At 46.6% G+C, this 26079-nt stretch overlaps 1 protein-coding gene across 1 annotated transcript in view; it reads right to left on the reverse strand.

Moving 5' to 3' along the window:
- Nucleotides 1–8345: 8345 nt before the first annotated feature.
- The window catches only part of iars1 (isoleucyl-tRNA synthetase 1), a 108789-nt gene continuing 91055 nt past the window's right edge, over nt 8346–26079 (reverse strand). The window contains exons 29-35 of the mRNA XM_042324912.1: nt 25662–25757; nt 18493–18669; nt 18154–18274; nt 17050–17175; nt 12168–12314; nt 11661–11813; nt 8346–8595 (exon numbers count right to left, since the gene is read on the reverse strand). Coding sequence (XP_042180846.1) covers nt 8513–8595; nt 11661–11813; nt 12168–12314; nt 17050–17175; nt 18154–18274; nt 18493–18669; nt 25662–25757 — 903 coding nt within the window. The 3' untranslated portion in view covers nt 8346–8512. The remainder of the gene's footprint in view (nt 8596–11660; nt 11814–12167; nt 12315–17049; nt 17176–18153; nt 18275–18492; nt 18670–25661; nt 25758–26079) is intronic.

The raw sequence follows: 26079 nt of genomic DNA on the forward strand, positions 1-26079 counted from the left end.
AAGCATCAACCATGACCGGGCTAGAAGCATCAACCATGACCGGGCTAGAAGCATCAACCATGACCGGGCTAGAAGCATCAACCATGACTGGGCTAGAAGCATCAACCATGACCGGGCTAGAAGCATCAACCACGACCGGGCTAGAAGCATCAACCATGACTGGGCTAGAAGCATCAACCACGACCGGGCTAGAAGCATCAACCATGACTGGGCTAGAAGCATCAACCACGACCGGGCTAGAAGCATCAACCATGACCGGGCTAGAAGCATCAACCCAGCATCAACCACCGGGCTAGAAGCATCAACCATGACCGGGCTAGAAGCATCAACCATGACCGGGCTAGAAGCATCAACCATGAGAAGCATCAACCATGACCGGGCTAGAAGCATCAACCACGACCGGGCTAGAAGCATCAACCATGACCGGGCTAGAAGCATCAACCACGACCGGGCTAGAAGCATCAACCATGACCGGGCTAGAAGCATCAACCATGACCGGGCTAGAAGCATCAACCATGACCAGACCGATACAACGAATGCTGATCAGTGTTTTTTTTTCGGTAGGAAAATACTCACACATCAAAGGTATAGGAGGTTATGATATGAATGATCCGCTCCACTGAATGAGACGAGAAGAGGGTACAGGGTAGCAACAGTGTGACTTTCCTAACCGGCTCCGCCATAAATATAAAAGCATCACTTCGTCCTCATGACTATTAGCACTCGTATGACAGCTGACAGAGGTGAAATGGAAAAAAAACGCAGCGGAGTGCCTTACTAGGCTATTCAAATTATAATACGAACCGCTGTCATCTGTATGCAAGATATGTGGGTAACGTTAGTTAAGTATTAGAACAGCTTCCGTGTCCTATCTGTGCCCGCTGTGTCTGTTTCAGGAGAAGGGAGACCAGAGCAAGCGCATTGAAGCGGAGATGCAGCCTTTATAATGTGTGAGAGAAGTTGATAGTCAGTTTGCGCTATGAAAATCACGTCCCCGTTGGGTCCCCAAAATATATTTTGTCGCATGTTTTTGAGTAGCCTCGTATTTGTGGGCTAAGGAAACATGCACCGGTTGCTTGAATTTCTGCAAATATGATTGGTTTGACTCGAATCGTGTTGTTTCTTTTATTTTTGGAAATAGGGGTAGGCCTATGGGATAAATGTTTTGTGTATCGTTGTGACTATCCTACACGTGTGACTACAATCAATGCAAATCAAAAATACACAAAACGAGACAAATTGACTCAGCAATGACCGAACTTTGAAAGTTATTCCAAAACTTTGAATGAACATGAAATTGTTTAAATTGCACTACATAGATTTGCATATTAGTCCATGTTCCTAACGCGCTTACTGGACTGCAAAGGGAACAAACAGTACAACATAACAACACCATGTGACATGTATCTCGCATTATTTCAAAACGTGTATCCTCACCCTCTGGGAGGGGGGGGGGTAGCCTACCAAGATACTGTATATAAAGTCCCCATCCTCTGTTGTTGTTTATGACCAAGATGTCTCCTTACCTTTGGCGGTCCTGGGTTGGCTGTCTATCCACGGAGCTAAACATCCTGTCGAGGTAGGAAAAGAGGCCCTAAAAAGTTGATTTAGTGACTAAGATTTTTTCCATTGCGTACCATATTGCCCGGGGGGGTGAAGAACAAAGTGGGCGCGTTATGGCGGATGCAGCAGTATCCCATGGCACCCGATTCTCTATTTAGTGCATAACTTTTGACCAGGACTCATAAGGCTCTAGGTCAAACAAAGTAGTGCACTATATAGAAAATAGGATGCCATTTGGGACGTACATTGTGGTTTCATTGACCGAAGAAGACCGTGAGATCCGTCCCACTAGAAAAAAAAGAGTGTGGGGTTTGAGGGAACATAAGCACATTAAAATGTTTATTACAGCTGCATATTGGTCATACTATATAGGCTATTAATGTCCACAGTTTGGCCTTTGGAGACGCAGCTATCATTGCGGTCTACCACAAGTGCTAATGACGCTGCCAGTTCTATAAACACAGTAATAGAATTCAAAAGCATTTGATTTAGTGTCCCCATCTTGCAATAATGCATTGGATATTAAACCCGGCTACTGTGTCTCTTGGGAGTAGTGTAGGTTTTCCAAAGACGTCTCATAACGGCCCACCTTTAGCACAACACACACCTACCTGTTTATGAACTTAGATCAGGATCTATGGTATGATGAAACAGGTTGTGTCAACAAACAAAACAACAACAACACTCCAATCTAATGAAATTATAGGTCTTCTCTGGTACAATTATTTCTGATGCCTGAAGACTTCTCTCTGGCAGGCATGGTGTGTGTGTGTGTGTGTGTCACCGCAGATGTTACACTGTCTGTTTCAGAGTGATATCTCTCTCTCTCTGGCAGGCATGGTGTGTGTGTGTGTGTGTGTCACCGCAGATGTTACACTGTCTGTTTCAGAGTGATATCTCTCTCTCTCTGGCAGGCATGGTGTGTGTGTGTGTGTGTGTGTCACCGCAGATGTTACACTGTTTCAGAGTGATATCTCTTGCTCTCTGGCAGGCATGGTGTGTGTCATCGCAGATGAAACAGACAGTGTCATCAGTACATCTCATCATATATTCCCTATATAGTGCACTACTGTCCCCACTACATCTCATCATATATTCCCTACATAGTGCACTACTGTCCCCACTACATCTCATCATATATTCCCTATATAGTGCACTACTGTCCCCACTACATCTCATCATATATTCTCTATATAGTGCACTACTGTCCCCACTACATCTCATCATATACTCCCTACATAGTGCACTACTGTCCCCACTACATCTCATCATATACTCCCTACATAGTGCACTACTGTCCCCACTACATGGCTGGGGCTTAGCTGAGTGAACATTAAAACACACCTTATCCCATCTGTTCACAATTCTCTACACACACACACACACACACACACACACACACACACACAGAGAGCGATATCACTCTGAAACAGACAGTGTAACATCTGCGATGACACACACACACACACATCTGGAAGAACTATTTATTATTCACACTTTTGCGTAAATCACATCAACGCAGGATCAGACAGACACATCTTTACATATATTCTCTATATAGTGCACTACTGTCCCCACTACATCTCATCATATACTCCCTAAGTAGTGCACTACTGTCCCCACTACATCTCATCATATACTCCCTATATAGTGCACTACCATTCCCACTACATCCCCTTCCCTCCACAATAAAACCACCTGTTTGAAATGCTAACATATGGCCTGGTTCGTCTCTCAGCGGTTAAGGGCCAGTTTCCCAGTTCGTCTCTCCCTGCTCAGCGGTTAAGGGCCAGTTTCCCAGTTCGTCTCTCACTGTTCAGCGGTTAAGGACCAGTTTCCCAGTTCATCTCTCAGCGGTTAAGGGCCAGTTTCCCAGTTCGTCTCTCCCTGCTCAGCGGTTAAGGGCCAGTTTCCCAGTTCGTCTCTCCCTGCTCAGCGGTTAAGAGCCAGTTTCCCGGTTCGTCTCCCCCTGCTCAGCGGTTAAGGGCCAGTTTCCCAGACGCAGATTAAACAGACTAGATCCTGGGACCAAAATGCTTTTTCAGTGGAATCTTCTCCTGCGTACAATACCCTTAATGTAGTTGGTGCCGTGTGGGTGTAAAGGGTCCCCCCCCCGCGTCATCACTTTATTTGGATAATCCAGAATTTCCATCTGTAGATGTCGTAGTATGAACAAACTATCTGTTGATATATAACTGCTTGCTCAGGTTACGGTTAGGGTAAGAATAAGGGTTTAGGGTTACAGCTAGAGTTAGTTGAAATGTTACTGATAGTCCATCGGACGACGCTCTAGACTATATAAATAGTGTTACAGATGTTGTTGTTGTTGTATTGTCCCCACACAGCCGCCAATTTATACCGGTGCTATTATCCAAAGCAACTTAGTCATACGTGCATACATTTTTCGTACGGGTTTCCCCCGGTGGGAATCGAACGCACGACCTTTGACGTTATAAGCTCCATTCTAGAACAACTGAGTCACAAACCTAAATAATATAGATATATTTTTTTAAAGGAACTCAAGTCCGAATTAAATTGCACCGTGTACATTTTTACTATTTCTTTTTAAACATACTCTTAAACGTTGTAATAGTAGAATGTACAAGGTTCACTTTCTAAATTGGCTCGTGCATCATCAGTTCCTCTTGTCATTAGAGAGATATTTATAACTTGTCAGAAATCTCCAGATCAAATAGCCCATGTCAGCTAACGGTTTTTGTTGTAGTTCCTTTAGCCCATAGATAGTGTTGTAGTTCCTTTAGCCCATAGATAGTGTTGTAGTTCCTTTAGCCCATAGTGTTGTAGTTCCTTTAGCCCATAGATAGTGTTGTAGTTCCTTTAGCCCATAGATAGTGTTGTAGTTCCTTTAGCCCATAGATAGTGTTGTAGTTCCTTTAGCACATAGATAGTGTTGTAGTTCCTTTAGCCCATAGATAGTGTTGTAGTTCCTTTAGCCCGTAGAGTGTTGTAGTTCCTTTAGCCCATAGTGTTGTAGTTCCTTTAGCCCATAGATAGTGTTGTAGTTCCTTTAGCCCATAGATAGTGTTGTAGTTCCTTTAGCCCATAGATAGTGTTGTAGTTCCTTTAGCCCATAGATAGTGTTGTAGTTCCTTTAGCACATAGATAGTGTTGTAGTTCCTTTAGCCCATAGATAGTGTTGTAGTTCCTTTAGCCCGTAGAGTGTTGTAGTTCCTTTAGCCCATAGTGTTGTAGTTCCTTTAGCCCATAGATAGTGTTGTAGTTCCTTTAGCCCATAGATAGTGTTGTAGTTCCTTTAGCCCATAGATAGTGTTGTAGTTCCTTTAGCCCATAGATAGTGTTGTAGTTCCTTTAGCCCATAGATAGTGTTGTAGTTCCTTTAGCCCATAGATAGTGTTGTAGTTCCTTTAGCCCATAGATAGTGTTGTAGTTCCTTTAGCCCATAGATAGGTTGTAGTTCCTTTAGCCCATAGATAGTGTTGTAGTTCCTTTAGCCCATAGATAGTGTTGTAGTTCCTTTAGCCCGTAGAGTGTTGTAGTTCCTTTTAGTGTTGTAGTTCCTTTAGCCCATAGATAGTGTTGTAGTTCCTTTAGCCCGTAGAGTGTTGTAGTTCCTTTAGCCCATAGTGTTGTAGTTCCTTTAGCCCATAGATAGTGTTGTAGTTCCTTTAGCCCATAGATAGTGTTGTAGTTCCTTTAGCCCATAGATAGTGTTGTAGTTCCTTTAGCCCATAGATAGTGTTGTAGTTCCTTTAGCACATAGATAGTGTTGTAGTTCCTTTAGCCCATAGATAGTGTTGTAGTTCCTTTAGCCCGTAGAGTGTTGTAGTTCCTTTAGCCCATAGTGTTGTAGTTCCTTTAGCCCATAGATAGTGTTGTAGTTCCTTTAGCCCATAGATAGTGTTGTAGTTCCTTTAGCCCATAGATAGTGTTGTAGTTCCTTTAGCCCATAGATAGTGTTGTAGTTCCTTTAGCCCATAGATAGTGTTGTAGTTCCTTTAGCCCATAGATAGTGTTGTAGTTCCTTTAGCCCATAGATAGTGTTGTAGTTCCTTTAGCCCATAGATAGTGTTGTAGTTCCTTTAGCCCATAGATAGTGTTGTAGTTCCTTTAGCCCATAGATAGTGTTGTAGTTCCTTTAGCCCGTAGAGTGTTGTAGTTCCTTTAGCCCATAGTGTTGTAGTTCCTTTAGCCCATAGATAGTGTTGTAGTTCCTTTAGCCCATAGATAGTGTTGTAGTTCCTTTAGCCCATAGATAGTGTTGTAGTTCCTTTAGCCCATAGTGTTGTAGTTCCTTTAGCCCATAGATAGTGTTGTAGTTCCTTTAGCCCATAGATAGTGTTGTAGTTCCTTTAGCCCATAGATAGTGTTGTAGTTCCTTTAGCCCATAGATAGTGTTGTAGTTCCTTTAGCCCATAGATAGTGTTGTAGTTCCTTTAGCCCATAGATAGTGTTGTAGTTCCTTTAGCCCATAGATAGTGTTGTAGTTCCTTTAGCCCATAGATAGTGTTGTAGTTCCTTTAGCCCATAGATAGTGTTGTAGTTCCTTTAGCCCATAGATAGTGTTGTAGTTCCTTTAGCCCATAGATAGTGTTGTAGTTCCTTTAGCCCATAGATAGTGTTGTAGTTCCTTTAGCCCGTAGAGTGTTGTAGTTCCTTTAGCCCATAGTGTTGTAGTTCCTTTAGCCCATAGATAGTGTTGTAGTTCCTTTAGCCCATAGATAGTGTTGTAGTTCCTTTAGCCCATAGATAGTGTTGTAGTTCCTTTAGCCCATAGATAGTGTTGTAGTTCCTTTAGCCCATAGATAGTGTTGTAGTTCCTTTAGCCCATAGATAGTGTTGTAGTTCCTTTAGCCCATAGATAGTGTTGTAGTTCCTTTAGCCCATAGATAGTGTTGTAGTTCCTTTAGCCCATAGATAGTGTTGTAGTTCCTTTAGCCCATAGATAGTGTTGTAGTTCCTTTAGCCCATAGATAGTGTTGTAGTTCCTTTAGCCCATAGATAGTGTTGTAGTTCCTTTAGCCCATAGATAGTGTTGTAGTTCCTTTAGCCCATAGATAGTGTTGTAGTTCCTTTAGCCCGTAGAGTGTTGTAGTTCCTTTAGCCCATAGATAGTGTTGTAGTTCCTTTAGCCCATAGATAGTGTTGTAGTTCCTTTAGCCCATAGATAGTGTTGTAGTTCCTTTAGCCCATAGATAGTGTTGTAGTTCCTTTAGCCCATAGATAGTGTTGTAGTTCCTTTAGCCCATAGATAGTGTTGTAGTTCCTTTAGCCCATAGATAGTGTTGTAGATCCTTTAGCCCATAGATAGTGTTGTAGTTCCTTTAGCCCATAGATAGTGTTGTAGTTCCTTTAGCCCATAGATAGTGTTGTAGTTCCTTTAGCCCATAGATAGTGTTGTAGTTTTTTATTTATTTTAATTTTACCCCTTTTTCTCCCCAATTTCGTGGTATCCAATTGTTTTAGTATCTTGTCTCATCTCTACAATTCCCGTACGGGCTCGGGAGAGACGAAGGTTGAAAGTCATGCGTCCTCCGATACACAACCCAACCAAGCCGCACTGAGGAGGCCCCTGTTGTAGTTTCTTTAGCCCTTAGATAGTGTTGTAGTTCCTTTAGGCTACCTGCCTAGGCTACCGATAGGCTACCTACCTCTAACTGATTGGCTACCTGCCTGTTTAACTGACTCTAACCAATAGGCTACCTGCCTGTTTAACTGACTCTAACCAATAGGCTACCTGCCTGTTTAACTGACTCTAACCAATAGGCTACCTGCCTGTTTAACTGACTCTAACCAATAGGCTACCTGCCTGTTTAACTGACTAACCAATAGGCTACCTGCCTGTTTAACTGCTGAGGAATTGTATAATAAAAAGCAAAATGGCAGAAATGTATTTATAACATCAGCAGTTGTCACAAAGCGCCATACAGACGCCCGGCCGGCGCCATACAGACGCCCGACCGGCGCCATACAGACGCCATTCAGACGCCCGACCGGCGCCATACAGACGCCCGGCCGGCGCCATTCAGACGCCCGGCTGCCTGCTGTGGATCTATGGTTTCTTTGCAAGAAAGGGAAAAACACAAACATCTGTAATTTCACACTCCTTTATTTCACCAAAAATAGCAGTTTTCTCCTTTATTCTTGTTCCCGAAACATTTGTTTACGACAGACACTTAAAAGGGGGGGAAAAAGAAGGTAGACACTACTGAATGTTATTTCTTACCCACAGAATAATCCACTGTACTGGCTGGTTTTGTCAACACTATTTTGGTACAGAGTAGGTTGAGGATAACTAATAAACCTCATGTTATAACCCATAGGATAGTCACTGGAGATCGGACAGGATGAATCGGACAGAGCAGCAGAAACACTTTACTATGTAAATGTTGGGTTTTCCTTGAAGTTTGGAGCTAGATGTGCTCTGTTTCTGAAATGGCACCCTATTCTTCTATAGTGTACTAGCTTTGCTCAGAGCGCCATTGGGCCCTGGTCAACAGTAGTGCACTAGCTTTGCTCAGAGCGCCATTGGGCCCTGGTCAACAGTAGTGCACTAGCTTTGCTCAGAGCGCCATTGGGCCCTGGTCAACAGTAGTGCACTAGCTTTGCTCAGAGCGCCATTGGGCCCTGGTCAACAGTAGTGCACTAGCTTTGCTCAGAGCGCCATTGGGCCCTGGTCAACAGTAGTGCACTAGCTTTGCTCAGAGCGCCATTGGGCCCTGGTCAACAGTAGTGCACTATGTATGGAATAGGATGCCATTTGGGACATAGCCCCCCTCTTCTACAGTGTGGCTGTTCCTGGCTGTTCCTCCCTCTTCTACAGTGTGGCTGTTCCTCCCTCTTCTACACTGTGGCTGTTCCTCCCTCTTCTACACTGTGGCTGTTCCTCCCTCTTCTATACTGTGGCTGTTCCTCCCTCTTCTACACTGTGGCTGTTCCTCCCTCTTCTACAGTCTGGCTGTTCCCGGTCCTATGCCTCTGCAGTGGTGGGCAGAACTCCAACGTACAGAGTCTTCCTGTCCAGCGTCTTCATTGACCACTCTGCTGGGATTTCTGAAACACATATACAAATGATTGAAAAGTATGAAGGAAGACAATCGGCTGGCATCCTTAAGGAGGTAAAACCTGTAAGAAATTAAGAAAAGAAAAGAATGAGAGGAGTCTGTCAAAGGTCTGTCTCCACTACGTGAAACTAGATCATTTTATTCTGAGGGGTTTGAAATCACATGTTGTAAAGGGCTGCTGACCACCGACTGCTCTATTAAACTCTCTTATGCACGTTACTCTGTTAACTTCCATTCATTGTTGTGTTTTACGTTGTGTTTCTAGGTGGTGCCGTCTCGTGTTTTCTAGGTGGTGCCGTCTCGTGTTTCTAGGTGGTGCCGTCTCGTGTTTCTAGGTAGTGCCGTCTCGTGTTTCTAGGTAGTGCCGTCTCGTGTTTCTAGGTGGTGCCGTCTCGTGTTTCTAGGTAGTGCCGTCTCGTGTTTCTAGGTAGTGCCGTCTCGTGTTTCTAGGTAGTGCCGTCTCGTGTTTCTAGGTAGTGCCGTCTCGTGTTTCTAGGTAGTGCCGTCTCGTGTTTCTAGGTAGTGCCGTCTCGTGTTTCTAGGTAGTGCCGTCTCGTGTTTCTAGGTAGTGCCGTCTCGTGTTTCTAGGTAGTGCCGTCTCGTGTTTCTAGGTAGTGCCGTCTCGTGTTTCTAGGTAGTGCCGTCTCGTGTTTCTAGGTAGTGTTTCTAGGTAGTGCCGTCTCGTGTTTCTAGGTAGTGCCGTCTCGTGTTTCTAGGTAGTGCCGTCTCGTGTTTCTAGGTAGTGCCGTCTCGTGTTTCTAGGTAGTGCCGTCTCGTGTTTCTAGGTAGTGCCGTCTCGTGTTTCTAGGTAGTGCCGTCTCGTGTTTCTAGGTAGTGCCGTCTCGTGTTTCTAGGTAGTGCCGTCTCGTGTTTCTAGGTAGTGCCGTCTCGTGTTTCTAGGTAGTGCCGTCTCGTGTTTCTAGGTAGTGCCGTCTCGTGTTTCTAGGTAGTGCCGTCTCGTGTTTCTAGGTAGTGCCGTCTCGTGTTTCTAGGTAGTGCCGTCTCGTGTTTCTAGGTAGTGCCGTCTCGTGTTTCTAGGTAGTGCCGTCTCGTGTTTCTAGGTAGTGCCGTCTCGTGTTTCTAGGTAGTGCCGTCTCGTGTTTCTAGGTAGTGCCGTCTCGTGTTTCTAGGTAGTGCGTCTCGTGTTTCCTAGGTAGTGCCGTCTCGTGTTTCTAGGTAGTGCTGTCTCGTGTTTCTAGGTAGTGCCGTCTCGTGTTTCCTAGGTAGTGCCGTCTCGTGTTTCCTAGGTAGTGCCGTCTCGTGTTTCCTAGGTAGTGTTGTGTTGAATTTCTCTGTAAAAAAAATACACTCCGACATTGGAATTAAATGTTGCCCATTTACATCACATATGTTGCCTGACTACAGCTAGCTACCCAGCTAGCTACCCACGACGTACTGACATCTACCTGACATAACATTCGTTTTTAGGTCATCTTTGTTTATTTGGCTAGCTAGCTAGAGTACTACGATTCACATCCAGTATATCTAGCTGATAATTAGGAAGTAAAACGGTTTCTTTGTTTATATGTTGTTGGGTCTCTATTGATGCCATTGTCCTGGCTGGAAGAAAGGTCTGTGGAGTGGGAGGTGCAGCAGGAGGTAATACAGCAGGGCGAGTGCCAGTGCTTCTCAAGAGAACGCACTCGGGGCGCGAGAGTGTGGAGCAAGGTAGCCTGCATATTGAGAAACACCCATTTTGTCTCATGCTTAAAATGTGCTCCCCCATTGTTATAATTTGAAAGTTCCCATGGTAGTTAATTCAACAGTGGGAAGTTAACTAAATGAGTTGATATGGCTACTGAAACAGCTTTTTCCTCGATATTGACAGTAGATATTTATGTTCTATTTCAGATTTGAACTGCAGATAAGAAGACCAAGATGTCATACTCTCCATCTTTGTCTAACTAGTTGGGAAAACGGTCAAATGGCATTTTGACCACTCAAATCTCCGAACGTTTGAACCATATAAAAGATATTTCTGTTCCCGATTGCAGATTTGAATAGCAGTGAAGGATACCAAGATTTCACAAGCTATACGTTTTTTTGTTGGGAAAGTGGTCAAAGTTGATGATTTGTCACATTATTTAACATTGTTGGAATTCATGATGATGTCACAATGGGGAGTTCTAGAATATTGAAGAAAAGTCTGATTAAAATGAATGAAAAACAAGGCAACATATTATAGTTTAAAAAGTATATATATTTTAAATCAAAATGTAAGCACAATATTCCAGATCATTCCACACGTTTTAAAGTTTGAACGACGTTTCTAGCAATGAACGTGTAAGAGGAGTAGCGTGCAGAAGAATGAGAACAAGTATGACGAAGATTTATAGTCGGGAGTGATGCTTCTCAAGTCCCACCTAATTAGGTAGGAAGACCTATGAGCTTTATGTCAAACCAGCCGTCTGCTAGGGCAGTCAGGCAGTCTGTCAGACACAGTAATTGGACAGGGAGGTTTCCTCAGCCCAGGACTTGCTTCTTTGCTGCTGGTTCAAGGTCAACATTAAACCAGTTTAAAAGTCAAGGATCAGGAAACTACAGAGCGGAGGCTACAGCTAAACGTGTGGAGGAGGTGGAGGTGCAGGCTACAGCTAAACGTGTGGAGGAGGTGGAGGTGCAGGCTACAGCTAAACGTGTGGAGGAGGTGGAGGTGCAGGCTACAGCTAAACGTGTGGAGAAGGTGGAGGTACAGGCTACAGCTAAACGTGTGGAGGAGGTGGAGGTACAGGCTACATCTAAACATGTGGAGGAGGTGGAGGTGCAGGCTACAGCTAAACGTGTAGTAGAGCAGTAAATGTCCTCTAGTCTGAACGTAGACACAGTAGGATCGATGGGGAAAGGTGGAAAGTAGCAGAAAGAACACAGCTGAAGCAGGACACAAGTACCGTTCAAATGGAGCTTCCAAGATGCTGCTCTGGCCAAGTCAAGAGAGCGTTTCCCAGCCCATTCTTTGAGCACTGCTAGGCCTGGCCAGTAGCCATCCTAGATGCATTGAAGACAACACGGAGACAGAACCAAAATAGGACTTCGGTCCGGGGGTGTCGGTCTTACCTTGGGTGAGCGCATCGTCCAGGTAGAGCTTCAGCCTACGGCCGCGGAGGCCGAACAACTTAGCCGTCTCAGACAGCAAAGCATTGTGGGTCAGGTAGTCGTGTCCGACAGGATTGACCAGCAGCAGGGTCCCCACATCTCCACTCTGACACTCTACAGAGACACAGGACATACATAGCATCAGTACAAATCAGTAGCAGCACGTAGCCTAGCGGTTAGAGACACAAACCAAACCAGTAACTGGATGGTTCCCAGTTCGAATCCCGGGTCTGACGAGGAGAGGGGAAAAAGTCTGTCAGGAAATGAGCTGGCAACCGGCTAGTTGATGGTATGAAATTCTAGTTTTCATTGGGCCCAAGTCACTCGCTGGCAGGGGTTTGATGTAAACCAGTTGGAAGATGCATTGGTATAACAAACGGAAAAATAAGCTTTCAATAAAAGTGAAGTGAAATGGGAAGCAGATGTGTAGCGGAGTGAGAGAAAGAGGAACTGGTCAGTTAAACGTACCAGCAGGCTGACAGTTGGCCAGTTGGAGGTTGACGTAGGGACACACCAGAGTGTCAGAGTTGGGAGAGGAGTCACTGGGATTGGAGCCTGATGTCACCGACAGGGTTTTCCCATTCAGAGACAGCAGATCACACTTACCAGTCAACTCTGGAATAACAAGAACATACAGGACAGGTCTGAAACATACAGCGCTCAGTTACTGGACAGGTCTGAAACATACAGCTCTCAGTTACTGGACAGGTCTGAAACATACAGCGCTGAAACAAACATCCCTCATTTACTGGACAGGTCTGAAACATACAGGACAGGTCTGAAACATACAGGACAGGTCTGAAACATACAGCTCTCAAACATACTGGACAGGTCTGAAACATACAGCTCTCAGTTCCTGGACAGGTCTGAAACATACAGCTCTCAGTTCCTGGACAGGTCTGAAACATACAGCTCTGAAACATACAGCCCTCAGTTACTGGACAGGTCTGAAACATACAGCTCTGAAACATACAGCCCTCAGTTACTGGACAGGTCTGAAACATACAGGACAGGTCTGAAACATACAGGTCTGAAACATACAGCCCTCAGTTACTGGACAGGTCTGAAACATACAGGACAGGTCTGAAACATACAGGTCTGAAACATACAGCCCTCAGTTCCTGGACAGGTCTGAAACATACAGGTCTGAAACATACAGCCCTCAGTTCCTGGACAGGTCTGAAACATACAGGTCTGAAACATACAGCCCTCAGTTCCTGGACAGGTCTGAAACATACAGCTCTCAGTTCCTGGACAGGTCTGAAACATACAGGACAGGTCTGAAACATACAGGTCTGAAACATACAGCCCTCAGTTACTGGACAGGTCTGAAACATACAGGACAGGTCTGAAACATACAGAAACATACAGCCCTCAGTTCCTGGACAGGTCTGAAACATACAGCCCTCAGTTCCTGGACAGGTCTGAAACATACAGGTCTGAAACATATAACACACCTTAATCTCTTATAATAATTCACACGAGTAAAATAAATAAAAATGTTGAGTTGTGTGAGAACCGCTCTTAAAACGCCATCTGCTCATCACTAACCTGTCCAATAAAATCAATCCTTTCATGACTCCTCCAATGTTTTTTGTTGTTGTATTCCCATGTGTGTGTGTGTGTGTGTGTGTGTGTGTGAGAGAAACAGCAGCCTTGTAAGGGGAACCAGGGAGGGAATGGTACGGTACTATATTGGTCCAGGGGTCCCAGGAGACTCACATATTATGAATAGAACTAGTCTCAGTCCCAGGATGACGCCTGTCATCTCTGACAACCACCTAACAAGTAGGCTAAGCTAGTGGTTAGTCCCCAGAACCACTCAACAAGTAGGCTAAGCTAGTGGTTAGTCCCCAGAACCACCCAACAAGTAGGCTAAGCTAGTGGTTAGTCCCCAGAACCACCCAACATGTAGACTAAACTAGAGACAGAACCACTACTTCAGCTAACAACCACCCAACATGCAGGCTAAGCTATTTCAGTCGAGCTAGCTACCACCCAACATATAGGCTAAGCTATTTCAGTCCAGCTAGGCTACCACCCAACATGCAGGCTAAACTAGAGACAGTCCCCAGAACCACTCAACAAGCAGGCTAAAGCTAGTGGACAGTCCCCAGAACCACTCAACATGCAGGCTAAACTAGTGACAGTTACTTCAGAACCACCCAACAAGTAGGCTAAACTAGAGACAGAACCAGTCCCAGCAGAACCACCCAACATGCAGGCTAAACTAGAGACAGAACCACTACTTCAGCTAACAACCACCCAACATGCAGGCTAAGCTAGAGACAGAACCACTACTTCAGCTAGCTACCACCCAACATGCAGGCTAAACTAGAGACAGAAACCACTACTTCAGCTAGCTACCACCCAACATGCAGGCTAAACTAGAGACAGAAACACTACTTCAGCTAGCTACCACCCAACATGCAGGCTAAACTAGAGACAGAACCACTACTTCAGCTAGCTACCACCCAACATGCAGGCTAAACTAGAGACAGAACCACTACTTCAGCTAGCTACCACCCAACATGCAGGCTAAACTAGAGACAGAACCACTACTTCAGCTAGCTACCACCCAACATGCAGGCTAAACTAGAGACAGAACCACTACTTCAGCTAGCTACCACCCAACATGCAGGCTAAACTAGAGACAGAACCACTACTTCAGCTAGCTACCACCCAACATGCAGGCTAAACTAGAGACAGAACCACTACTTCAGCTAGCTACCACCCAACATGCAGGCTAAACTAGAGACAGAACCACTACTTCAGCTAACTACCACCCAACATGCAGGCTAAACTAGAGACAGAACCACTACTTCAGCTAACTACCACCCAACATGCAGGCTAAACTAGAGACAGAACCACTACTTCAGCTAGCTACCACCCAACATGCAGGCTAAACTAGAGACAGAACCACTACTTCAGCTAGCTACCACCCAACATGCAGGCTAAACTAGAGACAGAACCACTACTTCAGCTAGCTACCACCCAACATATAGGCTAAGCTATTTCAGTCCAGCTAGCTACAAGCCAACATTAAGGCTAAGCTACTGACAAAACTACCCAATATGTAGGCTAAGCAACTCCACTCCAGCTATTTACCACCCAACATGTAGGATGGGATACTCTCCAGAACCACCCAAAATGTAGGCTAAGCTAGAGACAGAACCACCCAGCATGTAGGATGGGATACTCTCCAGAACCACCCAAAATGTAGGCTAAGCTAGAGACAGAAATACCAACATGTAGGCTAGGATACTCCAGTCCAGCGAGCTATCACCCTACACATTTTATCATTTCTTGCAAATATGCGCTATACAAGTCTCAAGCTGGGCTACATCATCACGTGAGTGATTCTAAAAATCACCCGCCAGTCTCTAGTCATAGCCAGGGAATACCGCCAAACTCTAAGGCCAGGAGGTGAATGGGTTGGTAAACATTTCATGATGACAATAATTCTGATGTTTCGTGGGAGTTACTGACAGACAGACCACGGTTACTGAGCAACTGAGTATTCACAAACCCTTCACTTTTATTGTTGTGTTACAAAGTGGGATTAAACTGTATTTAATTACATTTTTGTCAACGATCCGACACAAAATACTCTGTCAACGTGGAAGAAAAATTCTAACATTTGTATAAAAAAATAATAATAATGAAAAATAAAACACTAATTATATATATCTTTGATTTGATAAGTAATCATCCCCAGGTCAATACATGTTAGAGAAGCCTTTGGCAGCGATTAAAGCTGTGAATCTTTCTGGGTAAGTCTCAAGAGCTTTCCACTCTTGGATTGTACAACATTTTTCAAATTGGTTGTAGATCATAGCTAGACAACCATTTTCAGGTCTTGCCATAGATTTTCAAGCAGATTTGCGTCAAAACTGTAACTCGGCCACTCAGGAACATTCAATGTCTTCTTGGTAAACAACTCCAGTGTAGAATTATGCCTTGTGTTTTAGGTTATTGTCCTGCTGAAAGGGGAATTCATCTCCCGGTATCTGGTGGAAAGCAGACTAAACCAGATTTTCTAGAATTTTGACCCTGAAAAACTCCCCAGTCCTTAACGATTACAAGCATACCCATAACATGATGCAGCCACCTCTATGCTTGAAAATATGGAGAGTGGTGCTCAGTAATAAGTTGTATTGGATTTGCCCCAAACATAACACTTTGTATTCAGGACAAAAAGGTTAATTGCTTTGCCACATTTTCTTGCCTCGTTACAAACAGGAATATTTGTTTTGGAATATTTCTATTCTCTACAGGTTTCCTTCTTTTCACTCTGTCATTTAGGTTAGTATTGTAGAGTAACTTCAAAGTTGTTGATCCATCCTCGGTTTTCTCCTTTCACAGCCATTAAACTAACTATTTTAAAGTCACAATTGGCCTCATGGTGAGATCTCTTCTTCCTCCTTCTGCCATAACCAAGGAGTTGAATACGTATTGATTAAAGACATCTCAGCTTTTCATTTCTTATTAATTAGTCAAAAAAGTGTTAACTCCACTTCCACTTTGACATTATGGTGCATTGTGGGTAGGCCAGTGATATATATAAAAAAAAAAATCTACATTTAATCAATTTTAAATTCAGGCCGTAACAGCCAAATGTGGAAAAATGTCAAGGGGTGTGAATTCTTTCCGAAGGCAGTGTATGTATAGGAGGCTTGTGAGTGTCCCATCTTACTAGTTACTGTATGTAATGAGTATCACAGAATGAGTCATAATACCCATAAAACCTAGCGGTCAAACAGGGAAATGGTTCCAATCGAAACACTTAAAATAAGGGCTGTGTTTAATGTCGGCTTACCCCGGCATTTTGACAACCGTATAAATCTCTCTAGGACAAGGTGACTTTTATCAATATATTCGCCCATATTTACCTGCCAAAAATGAAACACTAATTAGCTGTTAATGTGGCTATCATAAAGAACTACAAATACATTTCTTTCAATGGACAATTCTGTGAACACATTTTAAATTGACAATACCTGCTAGCAAAGGTGTCAGAAACAACGTGCAGGAGACTGCAGGGATTTGTAGTTTTGTATGATGTCTACTTTGATGCCAATCAGCATTTTTGAATCGGAGAGTAAATAGAGCCAGATATATATTGATAAAAGTCACCTTGTCCACAGTTATCAAAATAGGGTAAACCTATATGAAAACACAGCCCTAGTTTCTAAAATCACCCATGGGAAAAATGAATGGTGGAAAAAACAGTTGGAACCATTTCGCTGTTTGACCACAAGGTTTTATGGGTAATTATGACACCTCTACTGTGGGGCTCTATTGACATAGGGGTTGATTTGGGATTCAAAGTTTGAGCGTGCCATCTTACCAGTCTTGCCGTTGAAAACACAGAGCTTAGTGTTGTTGAGACCAAAGAGACTGGAGCAGACCTGTCTCAGCTTGGCCATGTCCAGACAGATATCTCCTTTAGGGTTCTCCAGGAGAACCACACCCTCTGACAGAGACGGAACAAAAATAGCATATATTCGTTTAAACCGTAAAAGCATGAACAGGGCTGTTATATTTGGTACCCTTCCCCAGATCTGTGCCTCGACACAATCGTGTCTCGGAGCTCTACGGACAATTCCTTTGACCTCATGGCTTGGTTTCTGCTCTGACATGCACTGTCAACTGTGGGACCTTATATAGACAGGTGAGTGCCTTTCCTAATCATGTCCAATCATTTGAATTTACCACAGATGGGCTTCAGTCAAGTTGTAGAAACATCTCAAGGATGATCAATGGAAACGGAATGCACCTGAGCTCAATTTAGTCTCATAGCAAAAGGGTCTGAATACTTATGTAAATAAGTTCTGTTTTAAAATTTGAATACATTTGCAAAAAATTCTAAAAACCTGTTTTTGCTTTGTCATTATGGGGTAATGTGTGTAGATTGTGATGTTTTCATTTTGATTTAATTTAGATTTTAGAATAAGGCTGGAACAAAAATGTGGAAAATGTCAAGTGGTTTGAATATTTTCTGAATGTACCTCTGTTGACAAATTCAGTGCTTTCATCACATTTCTATTTACTATTGAGTTCACCTTTTAAACCACCACTTGGTCTACAACAGAATATTTTTCAATCCTCCATGTTTTGTTGTTGTTTTTGTGGTAACTAGTTTGACAAAGTCCACCAATTTCAGAAGGTTTCTAAAAAAGGGTTTTTCGAAATTATACTTTTTATTTTTTAACCTCTGTTGGTGCTTTTAGGGTGAGAATTCGTCCATTCTTGAATTGGAATTTCAAGTTACACCCCAAATTTAATTGACCCCTTGCTATACTGTGTTCCATTACACACAGATACTGACAATTTAGATAAACAAACCCAGAATTGAGGTCCAATCCAATTGAGCCCTGGGGTGCACCAATAGTGGGACCACGACCAAAGGTAATGTAAAGCTCGGTCAATCTAATTATAAGTCTAAATGTACCTTGTTCCTTGTTGTTGAGTTTGAGTTGGAGGTTGATGTAGGCACAGGCTGGTCCAGTCAGAGGAACTCGAGCGGCGGCTGCTCCCTTCACTATGGTCAGGTCCAGGTCTGAACCCTTCAACTATAGTACCACCACAGACACCACCAACAACCACAGACACCGCCACAGACACCGCCACAGAGGGAGAAACATGAAAAACCATTCATATTTAGGAACAGGAGTTTTAAATTACATTAATATATATTTTTGTTTGTTGCTTTAACCCAAACCACACAGAGGGATTGAAAGCACTTTACGTTCAGTCTAATAATGTGGTGTTTAATGTCAACCCAACCGACCTGTGTTTTCTCCTGCACGATGACGCTGGAGTCCTTGGGGACGGGGTAAGTCTTGAGTGGTGCCTTGGTGGTTGCAAGGATGAAGTCTGTGTGGGCCTGGATCACATGGTCCAGGTAATCACCTGCCGGCTCACAGCTGTAGTACACTGTGATCTCATCAGACGGCACCAGGTGACCCTGTAGACGGGTAAATACACACAGAATTAGATCAAGCAGGGCCTAGGACCCTGATCACACTGTCCAGGTAATCACCTGCCGGCTCACAGCTGTAGTACACTGCTGGGTAGGAGCTAATTCCATTTCAATTCAGGAAGTACATTGCCATTTCAATTATCTTCCAAGCTTTTCAAATGGGGGAAAATGTTGAATTTGGTTTACTTTCTGAATTGAAATGGAATGGAGCTCAACCCTGGTATACTGTGATCTCATCTGAGGGCACCAGGTGACCCAAGAAGGGTAAGGAAAGGGAATCTATAGGATTACTGAATCACCTTGTCGTTCAGGTAAAAATTCATATACTGCTCTTTCACAGCTGTAGCTGTGATCTCATCAGACTGAACTAAGTGACCTTCATAAACAGATATTATTGATGGGTGATACATTTATTTAAGATACTCTTTGAAGAGGTAGGGTTTCAGGTGTATTTTTGGAAGATTGGCAGAGACTCTGCTGTCCTAGCATCAGGGTGGAAGATGGACAGGGACTCTGCTGTCCTAGCATCAGGGGGGAAGATGGACAGGGACTCTGCTGTCCTAGCTTCAGGGGGAAGCTGGTTCCACCATTGGGGGGTGCCAGGATAGAGAAGAGCTTGGATTGGGCTGAGCAGGAACTGCCCTTCCATAGTGGTGGAAGGACCAAGAGGAGAGCTTGGATTGGGCTGAGCAGGAACTGCCCTTCCATAGTGGTGGGAGGACCAAGAGAAGAGCTTGGATTGGGCTGAGCAGGAACTGCCCTTCCATAGTGGTGGGAGGACCAAGAGAAGAGCTTGGATTGGGCTGAGCAGGAACTGCCCTTCCATAGTGGTGGGAGGACCAAGAGAAGAGCTTGGATTGGTCTGAGCAGGAACTGCCCTTCCATAGTGGTGGGAGGACCAAGAGAAGAGCTTGGATTGGGCTGAGCAGGAACTGCCCTTCCATAGTGGTGGGAGGACCAAGAGAAGAGCTTGGATTGGGCTGAGCAGGAACTGCCCTTCCATAGTGGTGGGAGGACCAAGAGAAGAGCTTGGATTGGGCTGAGCAGGAACTGCCCTTCCATAGTGGTGGGAGGACCAAGAGAAGAGCTTGGATTGGGCTGAGCAGGAACTGCCCTTCCATAGTGGTGGGAGGACCAAGAGAAGAGCTTGGATTGGGCTGAGCAGGAACTGCCCTTCCATAGTGGTGGGAGGACCAAGAGAAGAGCTTGGATTGGGCTGAGCAGGAACTGCCCTTCCATAGTGGTGGGAGGACCAAGAGAAGAGCTTGGATTGGGCTGAGCAGGAACTGCCCTTCCATAGTGGTGGGAGGACCAAGAGAAGAGCATGGATTGGGCTGAGCAGGAACTGCCCTTCCATAGTGGTGGGAGGACCAAGAGAAGAGCTTGGATTGGGCTGAGCAGGAACTGCCCTTCCATAGTGGTGGGAGGACCAAGAGAAGAGCTTGGATTGGGCTGGCAGGAACTGCCCTTCCATAGTGGTGGGAGGACCAAGAGAAGAGCTTGGATTGGGCTGAGCAGGAACTTTCCATAGTGGTGGGAGACCTGAAGATGATTGGGTATTTTGCTGAGCAGGTACTGCCCTTTAGTGGTGGGAGGACCAAGAGAAGAGCTTGGATTTGAGCAGGAATGCCCCCAGTGGTGGGAGCAGAGCAAAAGCAGCAGCTGCTCTTCCTGGAGGACCAAGAGACCAGAGGACAGAACACAGAATGTAGGGAGGGTATTTTGTGGTATTTTATTAGGATCCCCCATTAGCAGTTGCAAAAGCAGCAGCTACTCTACAGATAGACATAACACAGAACATCAATAGACAAGAACAGCTCAAGGACAGAACTATATACATTTTTATTTAAAGGCACACGTAGTCCACATATCAATACATACACACAAACTATCTAGGTCCAACAGGGGAGAGGCGTTGTGAGATGTTGCTTTATCGGTTAAAAAAAACAACAACAGGTTTACTGTTTATTTGAGAGATATGAGAAAATACTTCCATGCAATAAGGGCTATGTATAATACTGACAAAACTAGAGCCAGCAGAACTTTCTTTTTGGAGTGTGGTGTCAAAAAAGCAGAGCATCTCTTTATTACAGCCAGATCTCTCTCCATCTTTACAACCATTGAATCAATATGTTTTTACCATGACAGTTTACAATCTAAGGTAACACCAAGTAATTTAGGCTCCTCAACTTGTTCAACAGCCACACCATTCATTACCAGATTCAGCTGAGGTCTATAACTTAAGGAATGATTTGTACCAAATACAAATGCTCTTAGTTTTAGAGATGTTCAGGACTCCATTAGCTGTGGTTGCTGATGTGTATGTGGTTGAATCGTCAGCATACATGGACACACAGGCTTTGTTTAATGCCAGTGGCAGGTCATTAGTAAAAATAGAAAAGAATAGTGGGCCTAGAGAGCTGCCCTGCGGTACACCACACTTTACATATTTAACATTAGAGAAGCTTCCATTAAAGAAAACCCTCTGAGTTCTATTAGATAGATAGCTCTGAATCCACGATATGACAGAGGTTGGAAAGCCATAACACGGTCAATAATAATCAGAGGCTCCACTGAAATCTAACAGTACAGCTCCTACAATCTTCTTATTGTCAATTTCTTTCAATCAATCATCAGTCATTTTCATCAGTGCAGTGCAACACTTGACACAAATGGGACAGTACCTCTTGCTGTTCTGTCGGTAAACACAACGGTCTTATTGTGGATGCAAGCTTCAATTGGAAGACAGTGGAGTGGTGTGGAAGAGGACGGGTGACATGGGAGAACAATGGGGACAGTTGAAAACCAAGCGGGCTGTAGCATTCTGGATAAGTTGCAGGCGGGCAGCCCAGCCAACAGCAAGTTTCAGCAGGAAGGCCATCCCAAGCTCCGAGATTGGTGTCAGAGACACACTCATGAGTCCATGAGAACCAAGGCTACCGGTACCGGCTCAACGAAAGCCGTTTTGATCTACGGCGTCCACAAATCGATGTATAAGCGTATATGTCAGTCAGGAACCGATACCAGAACCACGCAGGGGACTTTAAACATGGAAGAGAGCACATTGATCTCTCCTTAATCTACAGAGGCCCAATTACAGGCTGGCTTCAAGGGTAGAAAATACATATAGAGCTTCAGTAACTTACATCAGAGAGGAAGGATTTTACAGCCTTTTGGGTATTTTCAGGCAGTGAACCGCAGAAGCTAGAGTAGCAACGTCGAGAAGGAGAAAAATGATTTGTGTTACAGTGCGTGTGTGTGTGTGTGTTGCCAAATCAGAACCCTGAGACTGTGACCTCTCCTTCCCTCCCGGTCCTCCATCGGCCCTCCCCCTGTCCTCTTAACCCACTGAGACCCCTAGATACTGCTACTCAATTAATTCCCTGGGGTGGAAAATTCCTAAAGTTTTCAGTTTTAAATAACAGTAGAATTTACCCTGGCTGAGAGCCAAGGCAACACACACACACACACACACACACAAGTTCAACCCAGTCGAATCCAGGGACCGATGGAAAAATGTTTGTTTATTAAGAAAACAAGTCAAAGATAATCCCGCTTTTTTCTTCTCTCTACCCCACTTCAAAGTCAGTGTTTCTGAAACAGACCTCTGTAGTCGGGGATGAAGCTTACATTAAAGCCTGAATATTATGGCACGGGAGAAGCTGGTTCTCAACGCTGCTAGAATTCAGGAGTGGAAATATTTCAACATGAGAGGAGAGAGAGAGAAAGAGAGAGAGAGGGGGAAAGGGAGAGAGAGATAAAGGGAGAAAGAGAGAGGGGAGAGAAGCCTGGGAAAACCAGGGAGGTGCCAGGGTGGGAGAGACACCTGGGAATACCAGGGAGGGAAAGAAGCCTGGGAATACCAGGGGAGGCAGAGACACCTGGGAATAACAGGGAGGCAGAGACACCTGGGAATACCAGGGGAGGCCTGGGAATACCAGGGAAGTGCCAGGGAGGGAGAGACGCCTGGGAATACCAGGGAGGTGCCAGGGAGGGAGAGACAGCTGGGATTACCAGGGAGACAGAGACAGCTGGGATTACCAGGGAGACAGAGACGCCTGGGAACCCCAGGGGAGGCAGAGACGCCTGGGAACCCCAGGGGAGGCAGAGACGCCTGGGAACCCCAGGGGAGGGAGACGCCTGGGAACCCCAGGGGAGGCAGAGACGCCTGGGAACCCCAGGGGAGGGAGAGACGCCTGGGAACCCCAGGGGAGGGAGAGACGCCTGGGAACCCCAGGGGAGGGAGAGACGCCTGGGAACCCCAGGGGAGGGAGAGACGCCTGGGAACCCCAGGGGAGGCAGAGACGCCTGGGAACCCCAGGGGAGGAGAGACGCCTGGGAACCCCAGGGGAGGGAGAGACGCCTGGGAACCCCAGGGGAGGGAGACGCCTGGGAACCCCAGGGGAGGGAGACGCCTGGGAACCCCAGGGAGGGAGAGACGCCTGGGAACCCCAGGGGAGGCAGAGACGCCTGGGAACACCAGGGGAGGGAGAGACGCCTGGGAATACCAGGGGAGGAGAGACGCCTGGGAATACCAGGGAGGGAGAGACACCTGGGAATACCAGGGGAGGGAGAGACACCTGGGAATACCAGGGAGGGAGAGAGCCTGGGAATACCAGGGAGGGAGAGACACCTGGGAATACCAGGAGGGAGGGAGAGACACCTGGGAATACCAGGGGAGGGTGGGAGAGACACCTGGGAATACCAGGGGAGGGAGAGACACCTGGGAATACCAGGGGAGGGAGAGACGCCTGGGAACACCAGGGGAGGGAGAGACACCTGGGAACCCCAGGGAGGGAGAGACACCTGGGAACCCCAGGGAGGGAGAGACGCCTGGGAACCCCAGGGGAGGGAGAGACACCTGGGAACCCCAGGGGAGGGGAGGCCTGGGAACCCCAGGGGAGGGAGAGACACCTGGGAACCCCAGGGAGGAGAGACACCTGGGAACCCCAGGGGAGGAGAGACACCTGGGAACCCCAGGGGAGGGAGAGACGCCTGGGAACCCCAGGGGAGGGAGAGACGCCTGGGAACCCCAGGGGAGGGAGAGACGCCTGGGAACCCCAGGGGAGGGAGAGACGCCTGGGAACCCCAGGGGAGGGAGAGACGCCTGGGAACCCCAGGGGAGGGAGAGACGCCTGGGAACCCCAGGGGAGGGAGAGACGCCTGGGAACCCCAGGGGAGGGAGAGACGCCTGGGAACCCCAGGGGAGGGGAGACGCCTGGGAACCCCAGGGAGGAGACTCCTGGGAAACCCCAGGGAGGGAGAGACGCCTGGGAATACCAGGGGAGGGAGAGACGCCTGGGAACCCCAGGGGAGGGAGAGACGCCTGGGAATACCAGGGAGGGAGAGACGCCTGGGAATACCAGGGGAGGGAGAGACGCCTGGGAATACCAGGGAGGGAGAGACACCTGGGAATACCAGGGAGGGAGAGACACCTGGGAATACCAGGGAGGGAGAGAAGCCTGGGAATACCAGGGAGGGAGAGACGCCTGGGAATACCAGGGGAGGGAGAGACGCCTGGGAATACCAGGGAGGCAGAGACACCTGGGAATACCAGGGAGGGAGAGACACCTGGGAATACCAGGGGAGGGAGAGAAGCCTGGGAATACCAGGGAGGGGAGAACACCTGGGAATACCAGGGGAGGGAGAGACGCCTGGGAATACCAGGGGAGGGAGAGACACCTGGGAATACCAGGGAGGGAGGGTGGGAGAGACACCTGGGAATACCAGGGGAGGGAGAGACGCCTGGGAATACCAGGGAGGGAGACACCTGGGAATACCAGGGGAGGGAGAGACGCCTGGGAATACCAGGGGAGGGAGAGACGCCTGGGAATACCAGGGGGAGGGAGAGACGCCTGGGAATACCAGGAGGGAGAGACGCCTGGGAATACCAGGGGAGGGAGAGACGCCTGGGAATACCAGGGGAGGGAGAGACGCCTGGGAATACCAGGGGAGGGAGAGACGCCTGGGAATACCAGGGGAGGGAGAGACGCCTGGGAATACCAGGGGAGGGAGAGACGCCTGGGAATACCAGGGGAGGGAGAGACGCCTGGGAATACCAGGGGAGGGAGAGACGCCTGGGAATACCAGGGGAGGGAGAGACGCCTGGGAATACCAGGGGAGGGAGAGACGCCTGGGAATACCAGGGGAGGGAGAGAATTCTGGGAATACCAGGGAGGCAGAGACACCTGGGAAAACCAGGGAGGGAGAGACATCTGGGAATACCAGGGAGGGAGAGAAGCCTGGGAATACCAGGGGAGGGAGAGACACCTGGGAATACCAGGGAGGTGCCAGGGTGGGAGAGACACCTGGGAATACCAGGGAGGGAGAGACACCTGGGAATTCCAGGGAGGGAGAGACGTCTGGGAATACCAGGGGAGGGAGAGATGCCTGGGAATACCAGGGAGGTGCCAGGGAGGGAGAGACACCTGGGAATACCAGGGAGGTGCCAGGGAGGGAGAGACACCTGGGAATAACAGGGAGGTGCCAGGGAGGGAGAGACACCTGGGAATAACAGGGAGGTGCCAGGGTGGGAGAGACACCTGGGTATACCAGGGAGGGAGAGACATCTGGGAATACCAGGGGAGGGAGAGAAGCCTGGGTATACCAGGGAGGGAGAGACATCTGGGAATACCAGGGGAGGGAGAGAAGCCTGGGAATACCAGGGAGGGAGAGACACCTGGGAATACCAGGGAGGTGCCAGGGAGGGAGAGACACCTGGGAATACCAGAGGCAGAGACACCTGGGAATACCAGGGAGGCAGAGACACCTGGGAATACCAGGGAGGGAGAGAAGCCTGGGAGGTGCCAGGGAGGGAGAGACACCTGGGAATACCAGGGAGGTGCCAGGGAGGCAGAGACATCTGGGAATACCAGGGAGGTGCCAGGGAGGGAGAGAAGCCTGGGAGGTTCCAAGTCCCCATGTGGCAGGAAGTACTCATGTTGAACACGTTTAAAAAGTATCACAGCGTGTTTTACCTTTTTGCGTAGTTTCTGGATGCGGTTGATGACCTCACGAGCCACACCCTCATCCAGCATGGACTGGTCTGGAGTGACGTCTAACAGCACCAGCACCTGAAGAGTGATACCAACACACACAAACACATATATATATATTACTATATATACATGTCATAGTTGAAGTGTACCTATGATGAAAATTACAGGCCTCATCTTTTTTAAGTGGGAGAACTTGCACAATTGGTGGCTGACTAAATACTTTTTTGCCCACTGTATATATATATATATATACATATAAAACTATAGACTGAATAAACATTACAGAGACAGAATATAACTGCACTGTTCAGGGATGTTGACACACTGTATATATGTGTGTGTGTATATATATATATATTTGTTGACACACAGCAGCTGGTTCAACAATTTGTTGTGT

The sequence above is a fragment of the Oncorhynchus tshawytscha genome, linkage group LG07 (assembly GCF_018296145.1).
Source record: "Oncorhynchus tshawytscha isolate Ot180627B linkage group LG07, Otsh_v2.0, whole genome shotgun sequence".
In the NCBI taxonomy this organism is placed as follows: Eukaryota; Metazoa; Chordata; class Actinopteri; order Salmoniformes; family Salmonidae; genus Oncorhynchus; species Oncorhynchus tshawytscha.